Source organism: Madurella fahalii (genome assembly GCF_045866475.1).
Source record: "Madurella fahalii IFM 68171 DNA, scaffold_4, whole genome shotgun sequence".
Classification (NCBI taxonomy): domain Eukaryota; kingdom Fungi; phylum Ascomycota; class Sordariomycetes; order Sordariales; genus Madurella; species Madurella fahalii.
This window is the reverse complement of record NW_027263974.1, coordinates 5,160,121-5,180,623: the sequence shown is the minus strand read 5'-3', so window position 1 is coordinate 5,180,623 and position 20,503 is coordinate 5,160,121. Positions and strand designations below refer to the sequence as shown.

The 20,503-nt window shown below is 56.4% G+C and overlaps 9 protein-coding genes across 9 annotated transcripts; 3 read left to right on the top strand and 6 right to left on the bottom strand.

The window, feature by feature from the left end:
* Positions 1 to 255: 255 nt before the first annotated feature.
* On the bottom strand, positions 256 to 1,003 carry MFIFM68171_08471 (Short-chain alcohol dehydrogenase; the record flags this gene model as incomplete). Its single annotated transcript, XM_071063891.1, has 2 exons — positions 256 to 597; positions 662 to 1,003. 2 exons carry the CDS (start codon positions 1,001 to 1,003, stop codon positions 256 to 258), a joined length of 684 nt encoding a protein of 227 aa, XP_070919992.1.
* A 1,339-nt stretch (positions 1,004 to 2,342) lies between these two features.
* Positions 2,343 to 4,068, bottom strand: MFIFM68171_08470 (General substrate transporter; the record flags this gene model as incomplete). Its single annotated transcript, XM_071063890.1, has 3 exons — positions 2,343 to 3,288; positions 3,368 to 3,574; positions 3,644 to 4,068. The coding sequence occupies 3 exons, from the start codon at positions 4,066 to 4,068 to the stop codon at positions 2,343 to 2,345; spliced, it is 1,578 nt and encodes a 525-aa protein (XP_070919991.1).
* A 510-nt stretch (positions 4,069 to 4,578) lies between these two features.
* Positions 4,579 to 6,165, bottom strand: MFIFM68171_08469 (Putative phospholipase; the record flags this gene model as incomplete). Its single annotated transcript, XM_071063889.1, has 1 exon — positions 4,579 to 6,165. One exon carries the CDS (start codon positions 6,163 to 6,165, stop codon positions 4,579 to 4,581), a length of 1,587 nt encoding a protein of 528 aa, XP_070919990.1.
* A 970-nt stretch (positions 6,166 to 7,135) lies between these two features.
* On the top strand, positions 7,136 to 8,413 carry MFIFM68171_08468 (uncharacterized protein; the record flags this gene model as incomplete). Its single annotated transcript, XM_071063888.1, has 1 exon — positions 7,136 to 8,413. One exon carries the CDS (start codon positions 7,136 to 7,138, stop codon positions 8,411 to 8,413), a length of 1,278 nt encoding a protein of 425 aa, XP_070919989.1.
* A 696-nt stretch (positions 8,414 to 9,109) lies between these two features.
* Positions 9,110 to 9,400, top strand: MFIFM68171_08467 (uncharacterized protein; the record flags this gene model as incomplete). Its single annotated transcript, XM_071063887.1, has 2 exons — positions 9,110 to 9,210; positions 9,268 to 9,400. 2 exons carry the CDS (start codon positions 9,110 to 9,112, stop codon positions 9,398 to 9,400), a joined length of 234 nt encoding a protein of 77 aa, XP_070919988.1.
* Positions 9,401 to 11,308: 1,908 nt separating this feature from the next.
* Positions 11,309 to 13,485, top strand: MFIFM68171_08466 (Serine/threonine kinase 16; the record flags this gene model as incomplete). The annotated part of the gene is made up of 6 exons (XM_071063886.1): positions 11,309 to 11,360; positions 11,627 to 11,763; positions 11,826 to 11,836; positions 11,910 to 12,736; positions 12,796 to 13,348; positions 13,410 to 13,485. 6 exons carry the CDS (start codon positions 11,309 to 11,311, stop codon positions 13,483 to 13,485), a joined length of 1,656 nt encoding a protein of 551 aa, XP_070919987.1.
* Positions 13,486 to 13,690: 205 nt separating this feature from the next.
* On the bottom strand, positions 13,691 to 15,238 carry MFIFM68171_08465 (Lipase 2; the record flags this gene model as incomplete). Its single annotated transcript, XM_071063885.1, has 1 exon — positions 13,691 to 15,238. One exon carries the CDS (start codon positions 15,236 to 15,238, stop codon positions 13,691 to 13,693), a length of 1,548 nt encoding a protein of 515 aa, XP_070919986.1.
* A 710-nt stretch (positions 15,239 to 15,948) lies between these two features.
* On the bottom strand, positions 15,949 to 17,421 carry MFIFM68171_08464 (uncharacterized protein; the record flags this gene model as incomplete). Its single annotated transcript, XM_071063884.1, has 1 exon — positions 15,949 to 17,421. The coding sequence occupies one exon, from the start codon at positions 17,419 to 17,421 to the stop codon at positions 15,949 to 15,951; it is 1,473 nt and encodes a 490-aa protein (XP_070919985.1).
* Positions 17,422 to 18,102: 681 nt separating this feature from the next.
* MFIFM68171_08463 (Allantoate permease) lies at positions 18,103 to 19,985 on the bottom strand (the record flags this gene model as incomplete). The annotated part of the gene is made up of 5 exons (XM_071063883.1): positions 18,103 to 18,346; positions 18,407 to 18,627; positions 18,683 to 18,944; positions 19,007 to 19,666; positions 19,729 to 19,985. The coding sequence occupies 5 exons, from the start codon at positions 19,983 to 19,985 to the stop codon at positions 18,103 to 18,105; spliced, it is 1,644 nt and encodes a 547-aa protein (XP_070919984.1).
* Between the last annotated feature and the right edge of the window lie 518 nt (positions 19,986 to 20,503).

The following is a 20,503-nucleotide window of genomic DNA, read 5'->3' as shown; positions in this document are numbered from 1 at the left end:
CGGGCAGACCTTTGCCATCGATCCAGATACGACATTAAGTACACTTAAATTAATATTCTTTATCCCATTAGCAACACAACCAACTGACGAATTCCGCCCCCGCTCCAACAGCCGAGATTTGGGCAAAACGACACGAACTTTGCACACCCGTAGACCGATAAGCACGAATTTAGCCACTCGCACAACAAACCCACAAACATGATTCAGGTAGCCTCCAACCCCAGGTGCCGTATGAAACCAGATCCTGCCTCCACATCAAATCACAACCTCAAAGGCATTGCCCTGCTCAAACCACTCCCACGTCTTGGCGGCAATATTGGTCGGGTTCCGCTCCTTTTCCTCTAGCGCCACAGGCCCAGACACGTTGACCACGCCAATGTGTACGCCCTGGGGCCCATACGCCTTGTTAAGGCTCTGCACAAGATTGCGCTGCGCTGCCTTGACCAACGACAAAGCGAACAGCTCTGGGATGGGCTCCATGGGGAGCATGGAGCTCGTGACGAGCAGCGCCGGCTTGGAAGAGCGATCCGTCTTGGCAAGCGAGACGAGGTGCGGGATGTACCGCTGGGCGACGGCATAGAGGGATGAGATGGTGATCTGGTGAGGCATGTTTAGCGTAACCAAGAACGCGCAGGTCGGGTTTGTGGCATAGGATACACACCTTGAGGTCGTATTCGATCTCCTTCACGTCATGGTCCAGCAGCGGGGAGGGGAGAACGCGCGCGGCGTTGAAGAAGACGCATTCGGGCTTGCCCACTGCAGCATCGACCTCATCGAGTGCGTCGAGGAGCGCATCCGTCTGAGTGATGTCGACCGCAAGCGTCGTCACGTTGACATGGGAGCCAACTGCTCGCTCCACGGCAATCTGCTCCTCTCTAAGCTGCCTAGCACGCCTCGCGACGAGGACGACGTTCCTGTAGCGCTTCGAAGCGAACAGTGTCGTCACGGCGCGGCCAATGCCCGGCCCGGACCCAATGATCAGAAGTGTCTTGCTGGAAGCCATGTTTTAAGGTGTTGTAGGCTGAGAGAGCTTCAGCGGCGGTGAGGGCGGCCGAGGATTTCCGAAAGGACGATGAAAGTCTAGACCGTGGGAGTATTCCTGTGCCGGACCTCTTCGAATACTAAGTAGTGGTAGGGTAGGTGGAGAGAAAGAGAGGATTGATGAGCCTTGTTGATCCCCAGAGATCTAGGTGAAATCGGCAGTATATATAACGTCAACTTACGCCACCCATTTCCTGGTCATCCAGGGTTGCCGGCCATCTCAATTTCCACTCATTTTAGCTCCTCAACAAAGCTAACAACAACTGAACTTCGCAGATTCTTCCTAGCCACCCTCCCCCGACTCTCTTCGGAACGCAGAACACAATCCTAGCCACGAAAAGAGCCCGAGCGGTATCCATCACCTGCTGATTGACGTTTCCAACGTTCGACCCCGCTCCATTGCAGGAGAGACGGACGCGATAGGAGGGAGGAGGCGTCAGACGGTCAGGATGGGTGAAGGAATATATAGAAATACTCGCTGGATTCAGCTAATTCCAGTGGCATATGTCATTGCATTGTATGGCTTCGTTCAACTTGTCAGTTGTGTTCCTTTCTGCTTGAGTTGGTGTGCGAGTTGAGGTGGCCTCCAGCTGTCAACCCCAGGCGATTCGGAAATGGGTGGCGTACGTTGTACACAAACAGATCCCTGCGACACACGTTCAGCTAGCTCTTGGCATCGCCAAGATCCTGCTGATCGCAACCGGGGAAAGCTGTCCGCAGGGATTTGGCGCCGTCTGATCTGAGCCCGGCGCTTAGAGGACGACTCTCGGAGGCCGGATCTTGCGGAGGGCCGATTTTAATTTGCACGTCAATTCGGGACATCTTGCCTAGACAGGAGATCAACACGTGTTTGCTCGCTCAATTTGAGAGCTTTTGCGTGCAAGATGCCGATCTCCCACTGATCAGAGGAAGCTCTATCTGCTTATGTCGTTTTGACCTTGTCTGGGCTGCAGGAACCTAGTGTCGTGGCTACTCGGCCATGTCCGTCCAGCCGTCGCCTGACTCTGCGCCATTTCATTGCAAAGCTCTGAGTCTTGAGCTGCACCTCCGAATCTCCACTTCAACCTGTACTGCACCGCAAATAGTGGCGTAATTGTGCCCCAATCGAGACCTGTAAGTTAGAACTGCGATGGGCGGTTGTAGTTTGTAAGACGACGAACCTCAGCGCCGTAATACTGTAACTACAAAGTCGGCTGCAAAACCGCGACACGTTTGACAAAAAGTCTTGAAGTAGGGTTATCCATAAACCCATGTACCTATCTTCAGAGACAAGTTTCAGTTCTAATTACTAAGCCGTATAATCAAACCTGTTCCTCCGTTGACTGATACCCAAGGTCTCCGGTGGCCTCGTCCTCCAGGTCTGGCGTGGTAACCTTCTTTGGCCGTCTCACGAACATTAGTGCCACGAGAGCGACAGACACAAGCCCGGCGATATAAAACCATGGTAGGCCGGTCCACCACCCCCTTTTCGTCAATCCGACATTAAAGCACCAGGCCAACACAGGGCCACCAATCACCGCCCCGCCGGTCTCCATCATGCTCATCAACGCGTAGAGACGAGATGTTTGCTGAGGTTCGACGTATGCAGTCGCCACCGCCCGGCACAATGGGCCGCTGCACGCTCCAAAGGTTCCCACAGTAAGGCCAACCAGGAACAGAGCAATGTGTTGGCTGAATCCTTCGAGAAGGGCTCCCAGAATAAGGAAGACCAACGATATCTTTGTCAGCAAGAGGTCCTTGTCGAAGAGCGGTAGACGGAAGCGCCCGGATTGGTTGGTCAGATAGCTTGATAGCCTTGGAAGCAAGAGGATCATGGCGAGCTGGAGGATACCTAGGGGCGAGAGGAGATAGTTGGTCTGCGCCAAGGTCCAGCCGAAGTAGTTACTGACATGCTGAGCCAAGGTTGACGAGTAGGCCGCAAACAGGGCGGGCGTGATGGAGAAGTGCACCAGTGACAGGCTGACGTTGGCGTTTTTCAACAATGAAAGCGATGTACCCAGCTCCTTGACAGCTTCGCGGATCCTCTCTGCCACCGGTTGTTGCTCCTCCTGTTCCGTGCCCGCCCGCAACTTCACGGGTAGTGTTTCGGGAATGAACAGCAGCAACCCGAAGACAAAGGGCGTAATGGCGAAAACGATAAAAATTGGGATCCAGGGTCCTAGAGTTTCCATCAAGAGGCCTGACACAACGGGACCCACAAGACCCCCGGAAACAGCACCGAAGGAAACATATAAGAGACCGGTTGCCCTGAAGCAAGTTAGCTTACGCTGGAAGGAAGTATTTATGTTGTGGTGGTTTTTTTGGTTTCTTTGTTTCTTCGGCTTACCGATCACTCTCTGAGCTAACATCTGATGCCATCGCGTTCAGCGAATTTATAGCGACCGGCACGCCGCCGCCAACGAGAAAGAATAAGGATCCGATAATAGCGAGGTAAAGAGTGGGAGTCTCGCCAATGGCCAGCATCAACGGACCCCATGCAAATGCGACGATTATGCCGCAGTATGACAGGATGAAGGTTGGTTTGCGGCCAATACTGGGAGTCTTGAGTAAGCGAGTTGTGTCCGTTATTTACCGGAGTTTTGGTATCTTGCGGAAGTCTCACCGATCGGCCAAAACACCATACGGGAGTGCTGCAATCAGGCCGACGACTGAGTTAATCATCGCGGCCCAACCCCCGAGAAATGCTAGCTCCTTCTGGACCCCGTCAACCTTGCATAGTTGCTCCTCGATCGGCTCAGACCGATCCTTGTCGTAGTAGGCATGGCAGATTGCGTCCTCCATCAGACGGAACATGGGGACTAGAATCATCAAGCCACTCGTGGTGATGGTGAACATGAGAATCGCAAGAAGCGCAACGATCGTTGTGCGCTTCTGCACCTGGAAACGGGACGTGATCGAACGGCGGCGCGATTTTACGCCGAACCCGTTGTTCGAATCAGCATGGATCTCGGGGACCTCGAGCGAGGCGCGCTCATCGCCCGCGAGCAGGGGTTCCGCCTCGATGCGGTCGTCTTCGTCGGCGGTCATAGCGATGTAACTGGGAAGGAAGGTTTGTTTGACAGGAGTTTGGCCATTTCAGAAGCGTCCAAGGAGAAGAGACAGCTATAAACCCGGGCCGTGATGTCGAGGTTTGCAAGCGACTGTGGAGCTGAACCCAATCAGCAGAAAGAGATCAACGGGGGTCTGGAATACGAAACACGACGCCAAGACCGTCAGGCATTGCACTGGGCACATTCCCAGGGTCTGTCATCACGGGATTGGGCCAAAACCGATTTTCCAGCCCCAGGTTCGTGGCTTGACGTGGCCCCGACAGCCCGATGGCGCAGCTGCGCCCCATTTGCGTTTGAGGGCAGAGAACCGCCATGACATGCAATTCAAGCCTTCATTACTTAGACCAGCTATAGTAGTACCGTCTCTACTGTAAGTCAACTGCCATGCCAATGGCGCCCGAAAAAAAAAAAATACCCCCCGATTGTAAAGCATCATAACAAGATTTCAAACCAGATTTGACCCCTTCTATAGAAACAGAAATGTAGCTTAGGTCACAGGAGAGACGTGAAGCTGCCAATAGCTTCGCCAATCCCACCACTCGCCTCGTTCCTCCCAGGCTTTTTGGTCGTCACCTTGTCCCGGCTTCCATATACCCAGGCCCGTGCCCGGGTCGTACTGGGGGAACTCGGCCTTCTCGGCGAGCAACCCGCGCGTTTTGCCATCGCTAAGGAACGCCAGAAAGTCCTCGGCAACGTGCACATACTGTCTCAAGCCCTGGTACACGTCAATGGCCGCACCCGTGGTCAAGCGCAAGAGGAACGGCTCAAGCAGCGGCGCGTCTGTGACTGAGGGATGCGACGTGCCGAGCGACGTCATGAACCAGGACGGGTTTCCCCGCTTATTGTTCGCCTCAACAATGCTCTTGACGGTATCAAAGTGCGCCCGACCATAGAAGATACTGCTGCGGCTGCTCCACGAGTTGCTGTGAACGACCAGGACGGGCACGTTGATGTCCTCGTTCAGCGGCCCGCTCTGCTTCCCCGGATCCAGGATGATGGCGCCCTTGAACGGCCGCTTCTCGTTGGGCCCGTTTCGCAGGGCCTGCAGCGCTCCCGTCGCGCCGTAGCTATGGCCCGCAACGATCATCTCATCCGTGTTTAGCCGGCCAGCCCAGTTGGCCAGGTCGGAGCCTTCGCCGCGCGGGTTCTGCTCGAATACGTCGGCGCCGCTTCCCGAGTTGATCATCTTGAGGACTCGGACAGCCTCCTCAATCTCGGCCTCGCGGAAGCCGAGCTGAGCTTTGTGGAAATCCTCGACCGAGACTTCGTTGCCCTCAGCCGTCTCCACCTCGGTGACGTCAAAGATCAGTCTCGTCCGATCAGGCTCGCCCTTCTTCATGACGACGGAGCCCGGGCCGGAGCCATCGCGGTGCTCCATCATGGCGACGACATAGCCCCTTGCCGCGAGCTCACCGGCATAGTGCGAATAATCCGTCCGGCTCGAGACGGTACCATGCGAGAAGATGATGACGGGATGCCCGCTCAGGCTGCTTGATAGAACCTGCTGCTTGCTCTCCTCCTTATCCCAGGACGTGGCGAACTTGGACTTGCGCGAAGCATGGTCGCTCAAGGGAGCATCCACAGCAGCCGGAATGGTAATACTCCCGGCCAAGGCGCGGAGGGCGCCCGTGAAGAACGCATCTGTGACCCGGTTGCTAATGTGGGCGGCCTTGGCGTATCCTCTGGCTCGGAGCGATAGAGGCTTAGAGATCCAGGGGTGTCTTGGTGTGCGAGTCTGGCTAGCAGCATGGTATGTGGTTGGGTAGTAAAGAGTGAACAAAACAGTCCGCAGCTCGAATGCCCCTTCGGCTGTGCCTTTAAACCGAGCAGAGTCGATGGCGCGTGCTGGTGAGACGGGGGCTTCGATGTCGACGGCGCCCACAGCATACGGACCCGTGTGTTTCGGCAAAGGGTGAGCAAAGAGAGGACGTGAAAAGAGAGCGCAGTAGAGCACGTAAGTCAAGGCTGCCAGGTAGGCGATATACCGCCGTCGCCATCTCCACAGGCGGGGGAGGCGCGTCACGGAAGGTCGAGACATCTTGCCTACGTCTGGTGCTTCACGAGATGGTTCCATGGTGCTGAAGGTTTAGCGATATCTGCTGGAGATAGAGGCGGGCTGCCGGGTAGGTACCCGGGCTTCCAAGTTTTATTTGTGCGAGGTTCGCCTATGATGCAATGAATCAACATCAAGGACAAACCGGATCGGCGGTCTGCACCGCCGCATCTGGACAGCCCTCATTCCCTGCAGATGCCACCATGCACAATAGACGTAACGATTGACCCTGGGTAAGGCAATCAAGCCAAAGAGATACACAGTGAGAATACACTACACTTGAATGAACGAACAGAGCCATGGTTACCATTATAGATGACGATAAGACGCAGCTGTCCACCACCTGCCATGCAGTGCCCGTCACCTGACTGGCCATGAGATCCGCAGTTGCCTCGCACTGTATTTCCCAGGAACGGTGATGATTTGGTGCCTTAGGTATCCGAACCTTGTAAGTGTGCGTAACCACATGCGCGTCACTCCCCATTATTAGGTTGCACGTCAGCCATCAGCGCGAGGAACGTCCAAAAGTTTCGGATTATTTTTCGTGTCCGTCAATGACCCAAGCGGGGTGGCCCATGTGCGGGAAACCCCGCCCCTCCAACAGGTCGATCACACTGTACCACTGGTCACGTTCCCTTCAGCACCTGAACATGGCTTCGCGGTGTGAGCCATCCATATCGGTGCGATACAGTCAGCCCCTATGGTGGCTTGGCTGGGCGGTGCCTGTTCGTGCGGTTTGAACGAGCCAACAATCCCCTTCCGCCAGGTGCATCTGGGTGTACAGTGTGATTCACAATGAGGAACCATAGCCGTCTGACAACACCTTGGGTTGTCGTTGGCTGACTCAAAATGCCATACCATCTTAGCGCTGATAAAAGCACCCTCCGATGCCCCGTTCGACGTCAAAATCCACAGCACCCCTCATCCGCAATCAACAGCGACAGGTCCCTTGTGCCTTTTCAGCACATCTCGTGTCTCCTTTCGATTCGCGATGCTGCCAGCAACAGATGAGCGCCCGGTTCAAGAGCAGGAAGCCACCTTTGCGGGCGATGCAATCTCATCCGCTATAGTGGAAACCAGCCCTGAGGACCGGCTTCAACTAGTTGCGCCCCAATTTGAGCCGATTACTATTGTGGTCGAAGACCACGCACAGTTTGAGCCTCAACATGCAGGTTTTCTCGACTGGGCCAAGTTCGACGAAACTACCCTACCACCCAAAGCCAATCCGAGAAAATCTCGCCTCCGCAGACTCTTCTCCCCACTCAACTCGATCAAAGCCGAACTCCCGGGCAATGTGACGGTCGAGGGATTAGGCGGCGCCATTGAATCCGCCCACAACCTCTTCCACTCGGTTCAGCGTCTCGACTTTATGGAGTCGGAACGCAGGATGTACCTCCCGCGGGGAACTTTGCCGGATTCGCAGAAATCCTCGCCTCGACGCGAGCTGGAGCGCTTCGAGAACGAGCTCTTTGACGTGTCCAAGTATAACGGCTCGTGTGATTACTTGACGGCTCTGGCATGGGCGGAGGAGGGTTTGTGTGGTTCTATCACCCTGTACAGGGTACTCTTGGACGAAGTAAGCGGTATGGCCGTCGGGATCCGTCCGGTTGCTGCGATGCGCGACGTGCCCACTCCCGTCCTTGTCAGAATGAGAACACATGAGGCGATCAAGCGAAAAGTCGTGTTTGTGCCCATCGACGAGGACGCCGATGATTTCAGGTGGAGCGCCAACCCGAGCAGAGGCCCAGCATATGTTAGGCTCAACAATGCGGCAAGGTCCTTATCTCCCCCGAGATCCCCAGGTTGGAGTCGTAGCCGTAGCGGACGCGGCTCATCGAGACTAGTCGACGCAGACGGGGTCTGCGCGACAATCCCGCAGTTTCTAGCGCTTCTGCATGCCTCGAGGTCGGTTCTCGAGGATGTAAAGTCAAGCAGCATCGGTCCTCTGGGGACTGAAGACGGCAATGTCAAGGCGGCAGTTGCCTTGATTGACCCGCCGAGGTCGAACCCTCATGCTGGCGGGAGTGTGCATGTGGCAGTCTTGCTACCGAACGACGCATCTTGGGCTGATGAAGAGATAGTATGGACAGACCAGAACGGCTTGGCTGAATTCCGCCAGAGAAAGTACTGGGAATTGATTGAGTTGCCGAGTCCTCGAAGAAGCAGGGGCAGGAGTGGGAGTCGGGCTCGAGGCCGGAGTCGCAGTCGCAGTCGGCATCCATCCCAATCGCGTCATGGCTCAAGGAGCCAGAGCCGGCATGTTTATTGAGCGCCTTTGTTTAGATGTATCATCACTTATATACCCTTCTTATTCCTGGATCCCCGCATGACACGCTCAATCCTCTTCCCCTATGTACTTGCGTCATATTGTCTTCTTGTCCCCACAATTGACCTCTTTGATATCGTACCTATTATGTTCACCTCTTAGCGACATCAAATAGTCACGCGGTGATTCCGATGTCTGGTTTTCCTAACAATGAAGAGCGAGTTTGCCGCACATATGGCACATGGTCGGAAGCATTTATAACTACCCCCAGCCAAATCCACAAGTTACAGCCAATTCTTCCACAACCTATTCTAGGACCTGAAGAAGAACATACCGAGGAGACGGACCTGACAGCATTTTGCAAGCAGAATGATGTCCCACCGCATTGTGTTTAGCGTTTGGGTCCTCATGGGCTTGGCCCTGGTCACCGGTACATACGCGGCCCCCCCTCCGTTAACCACGGCCGCCCCAGCCACAACATCGATTGTGATTCCGCCTTCAAATACATCGACTACCGTCCCTGTGACCCCGATTCCAACCACAGCGACGGGAAAATGGTGTCCCTGGTGCGACCTGCCCATTGTAGCGGACCAGAGCTACTGCAACATCATTATCCAGCAACCCCACGTCCCAAAGTACTTGCCAGACTTCCCCGTCATGGTCTTCAACAACGACTACACAAAGCTTCTATAGGCCAATATGCTTTCCAACTACGCCGCTGGCAAGGATTGGTATTTCACCGGCCTGAAAGCTAGCATCGTGCTGGTGTTTGACCCCAGGCGGACTCTGATAGATACACCGTACGCTTTTCTTCCGCCTGGCTGCTTTGATAGCGTTGATCTAACCAACATCACCAGGCTGCAGCTCGCCTTCACCGATCCCACCCTCATTCACCAGGAAGGCTGGTCCAGGAATAGCGCCGCAGGAGAGATGGCGCCGGACGTCAACTCGTCTCTCTTTCACACCTCATTTCGGTGCAAGCGATCCTAGTCGGGCTGGGCTTGATTCATGATTGCGCCAACGCCCGAGACGAAGGCCTCATCGAGCGCTGGTAGCGGTAGATGTGCGGTTAATTGAGTTGTGCCCCTGGGTTATCGTCATAAATGGAGAGCAAAGGGACCGCTAGACCTTATTAGTAGTAAAGCTCTGACATCCAATCAATAGCCTCGATGGGTGAGCCCGCAACGTCCACTGAGCTGCTGAGGAACAATACTTGGCCCCCGCTTCTGAAGGTCAGGCCACGAGTAGGACACGGATGGCATGCGTTCCGTTTACCTAGCTTCTCGTGTTCGAGTATCAAGTCTGTAACCAACCCTTTTCCATATCAAACCACCCCTGACGGCAACTGGGATTCAGGGCAAGTCACCCCTGCGGGATCGGTCCGCGTGGGGCATAAATACCACTCCCCACCCCCCGGCCCGTGTGCATCTGAAAACATGGGCATGAGGATTGACTTCCTCGTCGCCTCGCGTCTTTTCCCTGTCCCTGGATCCTGATGGCACTCCATATTTTCAAGCCCAAACGTCAAACTCGTGGCGTCGAAGCCAATCCGCGTCGCATGTACACGCCACCTAGAACACTAGCGATTCTCTACCCCGGAATTGACCTAGTGCCTAGACGTACGATGATCCTGTCGCCGTCGCGCATGCGGGACGATGTTACTGTAGTACGTTCGCCACCGCGACAAATTTCGGGTCGGTCAGGTAGGAATCGTCGGCTTGCGGTTGGCCGTACGCACGAGTAACAGGCGTGCAGGGTCCCGACGACGGGGATCCGGAAATGACCCGGCTGCAGCTACTGTAGATTCGTTTTGTTGTACAGTACTGTAACTGAATACATGTCGACGTGGAGGGAAAGGGTTGAGTCAGACAGTCCCGTCACAGAATGCCAGCCACGGAGAACCCACCTGTACCGGTGAGTCGGTGGCGTTTTATGCCAACCACTCAGGGCATTCGGGTTGTGGGCGGTCACGGCGACCGGGCCCTCTACTAGCTGAGAAAAGGGCAGGGCACACCTTGGGCGATCATGGAAATGGATGAGGGCGCATCATGGTTGATAGCGACACGAACTTTTGCCGCACAGGCTGCGCCGACAACCGGTTAGCGCCGACGCAGAACGCATGGATTGACAGAAGCATCGATGCGGCTCAGCAATACCGCAGCGAAAATGATGCCAGCGAGACAAGGCAATATATCCTTGTCTGGAAACACCGGCTGTGTTGCCTATTGGGTAGACCCGAAGTACCGGCAGTTGGCGTGCTGGTCCAAGACGACCTTTCAGGGTCCGCCTGCAAATTAACGAACGGGGGCCCCGTCGCGCGAGCCAACCGCGGGCTTTTCTCTGATACTGGCTATTACTGTGGCGGTTTGTTGGTTCGACAGCGCTGCTAATACTGCAACGGTGCCCGCAGCTCTTGTGGTTCGATTCCGTCTCGGTGCACGCCCTGTTGGACGCCGGGTACCCTTGCCAGCGCGACGGGCCCCTGGAAGCATCTGCTTTGATGCCCGTGTATGGCATAGCATGGGGGTGTGCATTCTCGATCGTCTGTTCGCCCCTCGCGCCATCGCAGGTCGCACCGCATCCGTGCAGCGTCTGAGCCGGACTTGGGCATCGTTTGGGAAGGATTTGGAAGCCCATCTCCGGGCCATTCTGCTGTGCAGTTGATCAATACAGGCATTAGAGTTGGTAAATTCCCCGGAACCAGGCCCTGCAAAACTTCTCACACTTTCGAGGATTCCCCAGAACCCGACCCCAATCCCCCACGCGGTCTACATAAACCAACAAGGTCCCCGCTGGCCACATGGGTTGAGAGATCGTCGTGCTTTTTTCCCCTTTTTCCTTTGAGTTATTTCCAGTCCAGATTGGGTTTCAAGTTTCGTGCGAATTGAAGCCGCCACGATGCCCTTCGGAATCCTGGACTGCAAGAAGATGGAAGTCGTGCCTGGCACGGGTAAGCACCTCTCTTCCCTCTCAGTTCCCTCTCATCCCGCCACCCCCTCCACATCGGGTCCCCTTCCGCATCCCCTTGCGCATCCACAACCCCTTCCCCTTCCCCTTCCCCATCCTGCCCCAGTTCCTCCACACGGCAATTGGTAGCCGGCCGCTCCCCCGCACCGCACACCACACACACAGACACACACACACACACACACCACTTCTCCCACAAGGCATGTCGCACGACAGCGCCCGCTGACGCGCCATGGTGGCACTACCCAGCTTTCATGTCCGACCAGGACGACCTGCCGCCCGAGCTCGCCGACATCCCTCGCGAGCAGCTCAAGCATGGAACAGGCCGGTACAAGGATGTCATCCTCGTCCCTCAGCCTTCGGATAGCCCCAATGATCCATTGAACGTAAGTTTCAACCCTGCGGCGACTTCGTGTGAACTGCGTGTGTTGACCCGGCTCGGTTCCAGTGGCCGCAATGGTTCGTCCTCTCCCCACGAATTAACGCCACCAGCACCGTCATCGTCATGCCGCTGACACGAGAAAAACTGCAGGAAAAAAGAAGTCATCCTCTTCGTCGTCGGTCTCGCGGCCGGCGTGGTGGGCGCCTACGGCCCCATGCTCAGCCCGGGCTTTAACGAGATCGCCAACAACCTCAACATTACGGTCCCTGTTCTCGCCCAGTCTACGGCCTGGACCATCCTGACCATCGGCCTCGGCCTCTTCATCACCAACCCCCTGGCAAAGATCATCGGCCGCCGCCCGGTCTACATGGGCGCCATCATCATCATGTTTGCCACGTCGATCTGGGGCGGCGCAATCCGAGAGTACCCTTCCTTCCTGGGCAGCCGTATTGTGGCCGCCATCGGCATGGCGCCGTTCGAGGTGCTGGTGCAGTGCACCATTGGCGACATGTACTTTGTCCATGAGCGCGCGACCAGGATTGCCATTTGGAACCTGTTCTTGTTGACGGGCATCAGCGGCGGTGGCCTGGTGGCGGGATACATCATCGAGCGTGACGGGTACCAGTGGACGTTCTGGGTCTGCGCCATCTTCTTCGGCGTCTTGATGTTTGCTGTTTTCTTCCTTGTGCCCGAGACGGCCTTCCGCAGAGATTCTGTGGTCATGGTGCCGAGCAGTGACAGGGACGAGGCCGGCGGCAGCGTGCAGAAGCTGAAGCTGGGGCATGAGCATGACGAGCGTGGCGTCGATGAGAAGGAGATGCAAGTCTCGGGAGTGGCCGGCGAGAAGAAGCATACGTACTGGCAGTCGCTTCGCATCTATACCGGCCGCTACTCGCGCGCCCCGGGCTGGAAGCCTTTCCTTCGCCCCGTCGTCATGTTGTTTTATCCGGCTGTATTCTGGGGGTTCCTGGTCTATGGTAAGCCATCAAGGGGCAAGTTTGTTCCTTTCGTGACCCGCGCCTCTGACACCTCCCAGGAACTGTCATCACCTGGATCGTCGTATTCTCGGTCGTCAACGCTCAGATCTTCAACCAGGCGCCCTACAACTTTTCCGTCAGTGAGACCGGCCTCATCAGCCTTTCCCCCTTCATCATGACCATCATTGGCGAGCTCGTTTCGGGTCCCCTTAACGACTGGATCTGCATCTACCTCACCAAGAAGAACAAGGGCATCTACGAGCCCGAGTTCCGTCTGCCGCTGATGTTCATCGCCACCATCCTCGGCGTCGTGGGCTTCTACGGCTTCGGCGCCACCGTAGAGTACCGGACGCACTGGATTGGGCCTGTGCTGTGCTTCGGCTTTGCCAACATGAGCCTGGTATTCTCGTCTACGTGCGTCTTCGGCTACATTGTCGACAGCTACCGCCAGCACAACGAGGAGGCGTTTGTGGCCATCAACGCTAGGAACTTGCTGACCTTTGGTCTCACGTACTTTGTGAACGAGTGGCTGACGGCACAAGGCCCGTTGGTTGTCTTTTCAATCCTGGGGTCTCTGTTTGTCTTCGTCATGTTGCTGACGATTCCGCTGTGGTAAGTCCTATGATGCGGTGACCCTAGGGTTATAATCTTCGATGCTAATGATATTCGGCAGGATTTTTGGCAAGAAGTTCCGGAGTTTCACGGGCCGCAATGAATGGCTGCAGAGGTTTATGAATGACGACCACTGAGCTCTCGAACATTGGGGGTGTGATATCTGGGACTATGCTTTTTGTTTTCGATTTTGGATATGGCAAACGACGTCATGGTACATAAGCCGACATAGAGGGCTAATTTGCTGCACGACTCGGTAGGAAAAGGGAGTTGTAAATAGCGGTTTTAATTGTCTCAGTGTCTAGAATGTGGAAAATGATACCATCAGCCTCTAGCAAGCCATCACTTCGGAACCGCCGCCCCCTGAGTCCACCACCAATCCGGCAGCAACTCCAACACATCAAGCGGAACCTTGACATTCTCGGTTCGACACTCACCAACTCCCGGCACCGTCATATTGTTGCTCCTCTTATCCTCCAACACGTGTGCCAGAAAGTCCATGGTCCTCAGCCGCCCACTCCACAACTCATCGTTGTGCGTGCCCAGCTCGTTCCGATGATACAAGACCCTCCCTCCCTTCTCACAATACCCCTTCACCAAGTCATCCGTTTCCTCGATCGCGCTAATCTCATCCTGCACAGCGTGGTACACGAACATGGGCACCTCGCTGGATAGCGGGCCGTAGACGCCCAGGACGGAATCCGCATCGATGACGGCCTGCACGATGGGATCGAAGACGTCGCTCTCGCCGTTGACGAAGTACGCAAAGACGTCGTGCTTGGCGTAGGCGATGAGCGACTCGACGCCCGTCATGCGCTCGACGGCGAGGAAGCCGGTCGCGTTGTAGGGCCCGTCGCGCCGGAGCCGCGAGAGCAGGAACTGCCGCGCGTGCGGCCACTGCATGGTCACGCCCACGAGCGACGCCATCGCCAGCCCGGCCGTGTCGCGCTTGTTCATGGCGTGGAACACCACCGTCAGGTTCGGCGCCGGCCCGCCCACCGCGCCCCCGACGACGGTCGCGCGCGCGCCTTTGGCCCCCGTGCCTGGCCGCGCTGCCGACGGGAGCAGGTCGGGCGCGTACGTCGGCAGCATCTCGAGCGCGAACGCCGTCGCGAAGGCGCCGCCCGAGTAGCCCCATATTGCGAAGCGCATGTTGTCTTCGTCTTCGACTTCGACTTTGTCGTCGCTGTCGGCGGCGGCAGAAGGGCGGAGGTTGAACGGGGCGAGCTGCGGGGAGGCGGCCGCTTGTCGGATTGCGCGGATGCCATCGAGCGTGGCATGTGCGGCCTGCTTGCCCGCCGAGAAGCTGGCCATGGGCCCTTCGAAGTCGGGCGTGGCGACGAACCAGCCCCGCGCGAGCAGGTCGCGCATCTCGCCGTAGGGCTCCCGGGCCTGGAGGAGATACGAGGGCGCGGCATTGGGTGACACGGAGTCGGTGGGCACTTGGTAGGATACGAATCGAAGCTTGGGTCTGGGTCCGTTTCCGGAGGCCGAGTTGGCGTCGCTCTGTTCGGGGTGTGAGACGGGCACGAAGACGGTTGTCACTGCCCAGCTGGGGTTTCCGTGTGTGTCGGACGAGCGGTAGAGGATCTGGAACGTGTCGCGGCAGTTTTTGATGTTGATGGTTGGGTATGCGTAAGGGCGTATGCGGAGGGGTGTGCCGGGGGTGCTGAGCTGCCAGTCCGGGGGAGGAATGTACCATGGATCCATGGATGGAGGAGGGAGGTATTCTGGATAAGGCCAGTTTATTGCTGCTGGTTGCACCTCCTCGTTGAGGGCGGAGAGGAAGTCGTTGATGGTTGGATTCTGAGCGGCATTGGAGGCCAAACAAGGACGTATAGGGAGTAGTGTGTTGCTCAAAAAGAGCAAGACCCTCTTCAAGTTCCCCATTGCCGCCATCGACCCGCCTCAGGGTTGTTAGAACGTCACACGGCCACTCCTACTCACAACGGATGCGCCATGCAGAGCTTGAGCTTAGGGCGGGTTTAAGACCAGGAAGGCTTTGCAGATGATTACGTCCCGGCCGTCTGGTTTGGGTATGGATGCCCTTCTTGATAGCGATATTGGGTGTCTCATCTTTTTCAAACGCTGGTCTACAGCCGAGCAGGCCCCGCATGGACAGATAAGACGCGGCGATAGGTGGCCAAGCTCGGTACTGTGCCGTCCGGTGATCTACTTCCGCGAATAATAGCATGCATCTGATATGATCATCGGCTAGGTCTCCGGCAATAATGGGTGGCTCCAGCGCTATTTAGAAGCCCAGGAAGATGACGTTTGCACTATATGCCATACATCGGATACAGCCGGGCGGTGGAGTGAGGTGGTGCAGGCTCTTTGCGGGCATTAACCCCACAGATGGAACCCCTGGACATACGACGTTGCGCGGAGCTGTGTCACCCTATCGCCACGGAATCACGCAGGGACTTTAGACACATCACCAGCAAAAAGCGAACGACCAAGCAGAGACAGCCCACGGCATCGAATCACTACGCCGTTTTGAGATCGCCCTGGGTATTAAATTCTCACAAGCATCCACCGGGTATCCTGCGCCTGCAAATTACTTATACATAGACCCTTAGCACTCAAAGGACAGGTATGTGTCACTGGTACTCGACCTTGGTAGAAACGTCGTCCCTCCGCAGATAAAAGCTCAGAATGCCCTTCTCCACCGTATCCGATATCGCGCCCGGGAGCCTAGGCAACTCGAACCGGTCATAATCTTCAACCAGCTTCCTAACCCTCGGCGAATCCGGGTCGCCCAACATGGCCACTGCACCTAGATCTCTCGCCCTGATCTTCGGGATTCTGACTCGCTCTCCATCACGTTCCTCTACATTATAAGCAAAATCTTGCTCGGAATCTTCTGATACGGGTGTGCAAACCAGCACCGCAGGCTTCGCCAGGTCGGCAACCACTTGCTTGACGGGGTTCCAGTTCCGAAACGAGACCACAGCTGTGCGCTCATCCACCTTGAGAAAAAGCCTCCCGTTAGACTTGACAAAGGTAACACCGTTTTGTCGCAGAAACTCGCTCTCCGCATCGTTCCATTTGCGTATGATATCGTATGCTGGCATGTAGATAGGTATGGACTGGGAAACGAGGTCCCGCAGCCGTGTAACTAACGCGAACATGAGCATGGAGCGCTTGCAAAACTCGCAATCGTCGCTCATGCCGCTGCTGTAAACGAAGACAATCTTGTCGATGCGCTCGAGAGACCGTCTCGGAGTCACAGCAAGGGATTCGAGGATGGTTTTCCACTCTGGTGACTCTCCAATCAGTTGGCGGTTCGCGGCCAGACGGTCCTGCATCTGGCCAACCGTCATGTGCTCGTCGTCGGCGCTGTAAGTGGTCAACATGTCGTCTATGTGGGCGCGGCGGACTATGGTGATGGGGTTGTAAGCGATCGACTGCTGCCACTGGTCCGGCACGAACTGCTCGGTCTCGTTGTCCGGGTCGGGCATGGTCAGCTCTTGAATGGTGCGGAACTCGATCTGCGACCGGCCCGAGCGGTAGACGTCGCCGTCAGACATGACCATGGCTGCGCCGGGCACCCATGTGGCAATGTGCCGTACGACGCCGTCGAGATCCGTGAACTTGACCCACGCTGTCTGTGGCGCCTCGCACCGCGCAAACAGGCGCCGTACGGGTTTCCGCGCCCGTTGCTCGGCCGCGTCCATTTGCTCCTCAATTTGGTGTATCGTCTCGCGGGGGTATAGGGCCTTGCCAGAGTTGTAGGCGGCCATGGTAGACTCGATGACAAACTCCTCGCGCTGCTGGCGCTGCTCCTCGGACATGTCCTCCCAGGGGCGCTTGACGGGCACTACATCGATGTAGGGCATCTTCTTGTAGATACGGCGCACAAATGGCATGGCCAGCATGCGGCGGATGTCGAGCGGCGGCATCTCGCCATCGCTGTCGTCGTCGCCGCCGTAACCATCAAAGTAGCCCTCTTGGTAGCGCTCGCCGCGTCCGATGGACGGTGTCCAGTACCGCCACCAGAGAGACGAGTACGGTATCCAGCGGTATTCCATGTCACGGAGACATCTCGCGGCGAGTTCAAGGGGCGACTTCATGGTGTGGTATTGCTGGCGTGACTTGTTCAAAGTCGGGAGACCCCCCGGAGGTGGGGGTTGTGCGTCTCACCACCAGTGGCGATGCGATATTAATTGGTATGTGTTGAGATGCTGACTGTGAGCGGGATAATGAGAAAATGAGAAGACGCCAACACAGCAACAGTACTAGAAAAGATAGTAGATGACCGATGGTTGGATTGTGAGAACGCGCTTCGAGTTCAATTCCGGGCCAACCTGGAGGTGAGGGTGCAGCAGCGCTGCTCAAGTCATCGAAGACTGCAGGGTGCCTGCAGTCAGACCTAGGCACCCCCGGTCCGTTCTATGCCCCGCGGAGGCGCAGAAGTGTGGTGGAGGTCCCGGCCTTTTGGCCTACGGCCGGCCGCCTCCAGGCTGCTACCCCGGTACCTGGCCAGCTCGTGACCAATTCCTGTCCAGTCAGAAATCACAGGGTGCATGAACGCGCAGGTGAGGGGTTTTTGCCCAGCTGCTGTTGTTGGCCAAACAAACCTACATTTTGCTTGTTCAGACCCTAACCCCCACGATCAGCCGAGTAAAAAGGGGCCATTCATGCAAGACGGGCAAGCTCTCTTGATTCATCCTCTCTTTCTGGCGTTCCGCTGGCGACAATCTCTGAAAAGAGCCATCCACATGTCTGTACATACAGCGCTCCTATGTCTTGGCCTAATACACGTAAATGAAGTCCTCGTTCTGCACGTCGGTCATGTCGCGCAGAGCATTGTCCTCCTCGAGTGCCTTCTGCCGCCTGTTCGCGCCGCCCTCGCCATCCTCGAGCTCGCTCGCTTTCCCGGTTTCCATCTGGTTCTTGCCCATCATGGACTCGTCCACGACCACCGCGTTCTTCCCTAGCTCCTCGCGGCGCTTAGCGTGCCGACGGTTGAGGAACATGAGGTAAAACGGAATGATGCTGTTAGACATAGTGTTAGCAACCTTCAAGAGTGTACAGCTCGTGAGAGGGGAGTCTTACGCTGAGATGCCACCAACTAGGGCAAACATGATGAGATTGGAGATGAGGCCCGACCGATAGAGCGGGGCCTGGTCGGTGGAATAGAGCAACGGCCCGATGACATTGCCCGTGCACATCCCTATAAAGACCATGGCCGACGTGCACTTCTTCTTGGTATCACCGCCCGTATTCTGGGCTTGCCAGGCATAGATCAGGGGCGTGATGGCAGCCATACAAGATACCTGGCGGCGTAAGCTGTTAGTCAGGCGTCAGGCAAAAGAAATCTCAGTCGCTTACCAGGTAATACCCAAACAGCAAAACGCCCTTGTGCTCCCGCGGCACGGCAAGCATGATGATAGTGCCAACAATAGGCAGAACGCTGACTCCCGTAATAGTGAGCCCCTTGTGTTGGAAGCGGGTTGCCACCCAGCCAGAGCCGATGATGACGATAAACTGGATGGCGCCGAACGGGATATTGAAGAGGATGGCCTCGAAGTTTGTGTATCCGAAATCCTTGACAATGAGACTACCAAACGTCCCGATGCCGCCACTCGCGATGCTGCTATCTGTTAGTGAGGGCTCTGGGCGGGCGGAGATGGGGCACCGAGAGAGGTCACATACGAAATAGCAATGATGGCAACAAACCAGCACCACGTCTTCAAATCCAGCAGCGTCTCCCAAGCATGGTCCCACCGCCATTCTCTCGATGCGACGCCCATCTGGTTCGCCCTTAGCCGCTCCACGGCAATAACTTTCTCTCTTTCCTTGAGGTACTTTGCCTCCATAGGCGAATCGGGCATGAAGATGAGTACGATAACCGAATACACCACCGTCAACAAGCCGCAGAACAGAAAGACGATCTGGTACTTGAACATGACCCTGCTCTCGATATGGCCTAGCCCGTAGGTGAACAGACTGCCCACAATGGCCGTGATACCGTTCATGGCGTTCCAGTAACTCGTCCGCAGCGTTTGCTCGCTCCGGCGCCACCACATCTGCGTGACGGCGACGCAGCTCGGCGCGATCATGGCTTCGAACGAACCCAGCAGAAAGCGCAGCCCGAGAAGGGAGGGGAAGTTTGTGCACGCCGACATAATGGCCAGCGAGGAGCCCCAGAGGAAGATGGCGCCCGCGATGACCTTGCCTGTGGGCAGCTTGACGAGAATGAAGGCGGCTAGAGGTTGCATCACCAGTTGGGCCAGATACAAGATGGAGCCGAGCCATGAGTACTGTTGGCCGACTAGCTTGGCATCTTGAGTGATGCCAAAAATGGAGACGTAGCTGTTATCGTATCCCTATTAGCTTATAGAAACGTGTGTGTTCATGTGCAGTTTCGGACACACCTGAGAGAGCTCTTATCCAGCTGCTGAAAGAAGTAGGCGCCGAGAAGCAGAGGTAGAAGACGGAAGTCGATTCGCCGCAGCACAGACTTCTCCTCCTCGTATGTGAAAGAGCTGTCACCACCGGCGTGGGCCTCTAGGAACTCAGTCGCTTTGTCGCGTAGTACATTTTTGGGAGCAGCTGTGCTGGTGGGGGCGGGCGTAATTTCGTCCGCCCCTTCATGTTGTCCGACCTCCGTTTCCTTCGCTGGTCCACCCATGGCGCAAGATGATGGGTCTTCAGAGGGCCCGGTAATGTGCGCTGTCAAAGATGAATGTGGGCAACACAGCTGGGACCGATACCGCGGACCCGGATCCTGCCAGATATGAGGAGTCAAACACCATCTCCGTGCGCATGCCAGCGGCACAACCTGGAGCCGGGGCACTCCTCAAACGTACGGTGATCGCTGTCTTTTACGCCGAAGCGGGCAGACATCGGTGACAACTGATGCCAACGGGTCGGCGTCATGGCAGCTGCAAGACCTGCAATGCCAGGGTGTAATTCCCGGCTCGGGTCCTTTGGATATCGGCGTCCCACCCATGTGCCGGGGCAAATACAACCGTTGCACCCGGCCGTGCGAAGGTGTTGCTGTACCCATCCCTTCTCACCAGTGAGAGTGATTGGAGGGCAAATTCAGGCTGAATAAGACAAGGAAGCACCTCTAGCTTTCTCAGGATGTGATCGTCCCTCATGAGCCGGGTGAGAGACGGCCAACACTCGTCCGGACCCAAGGAATGT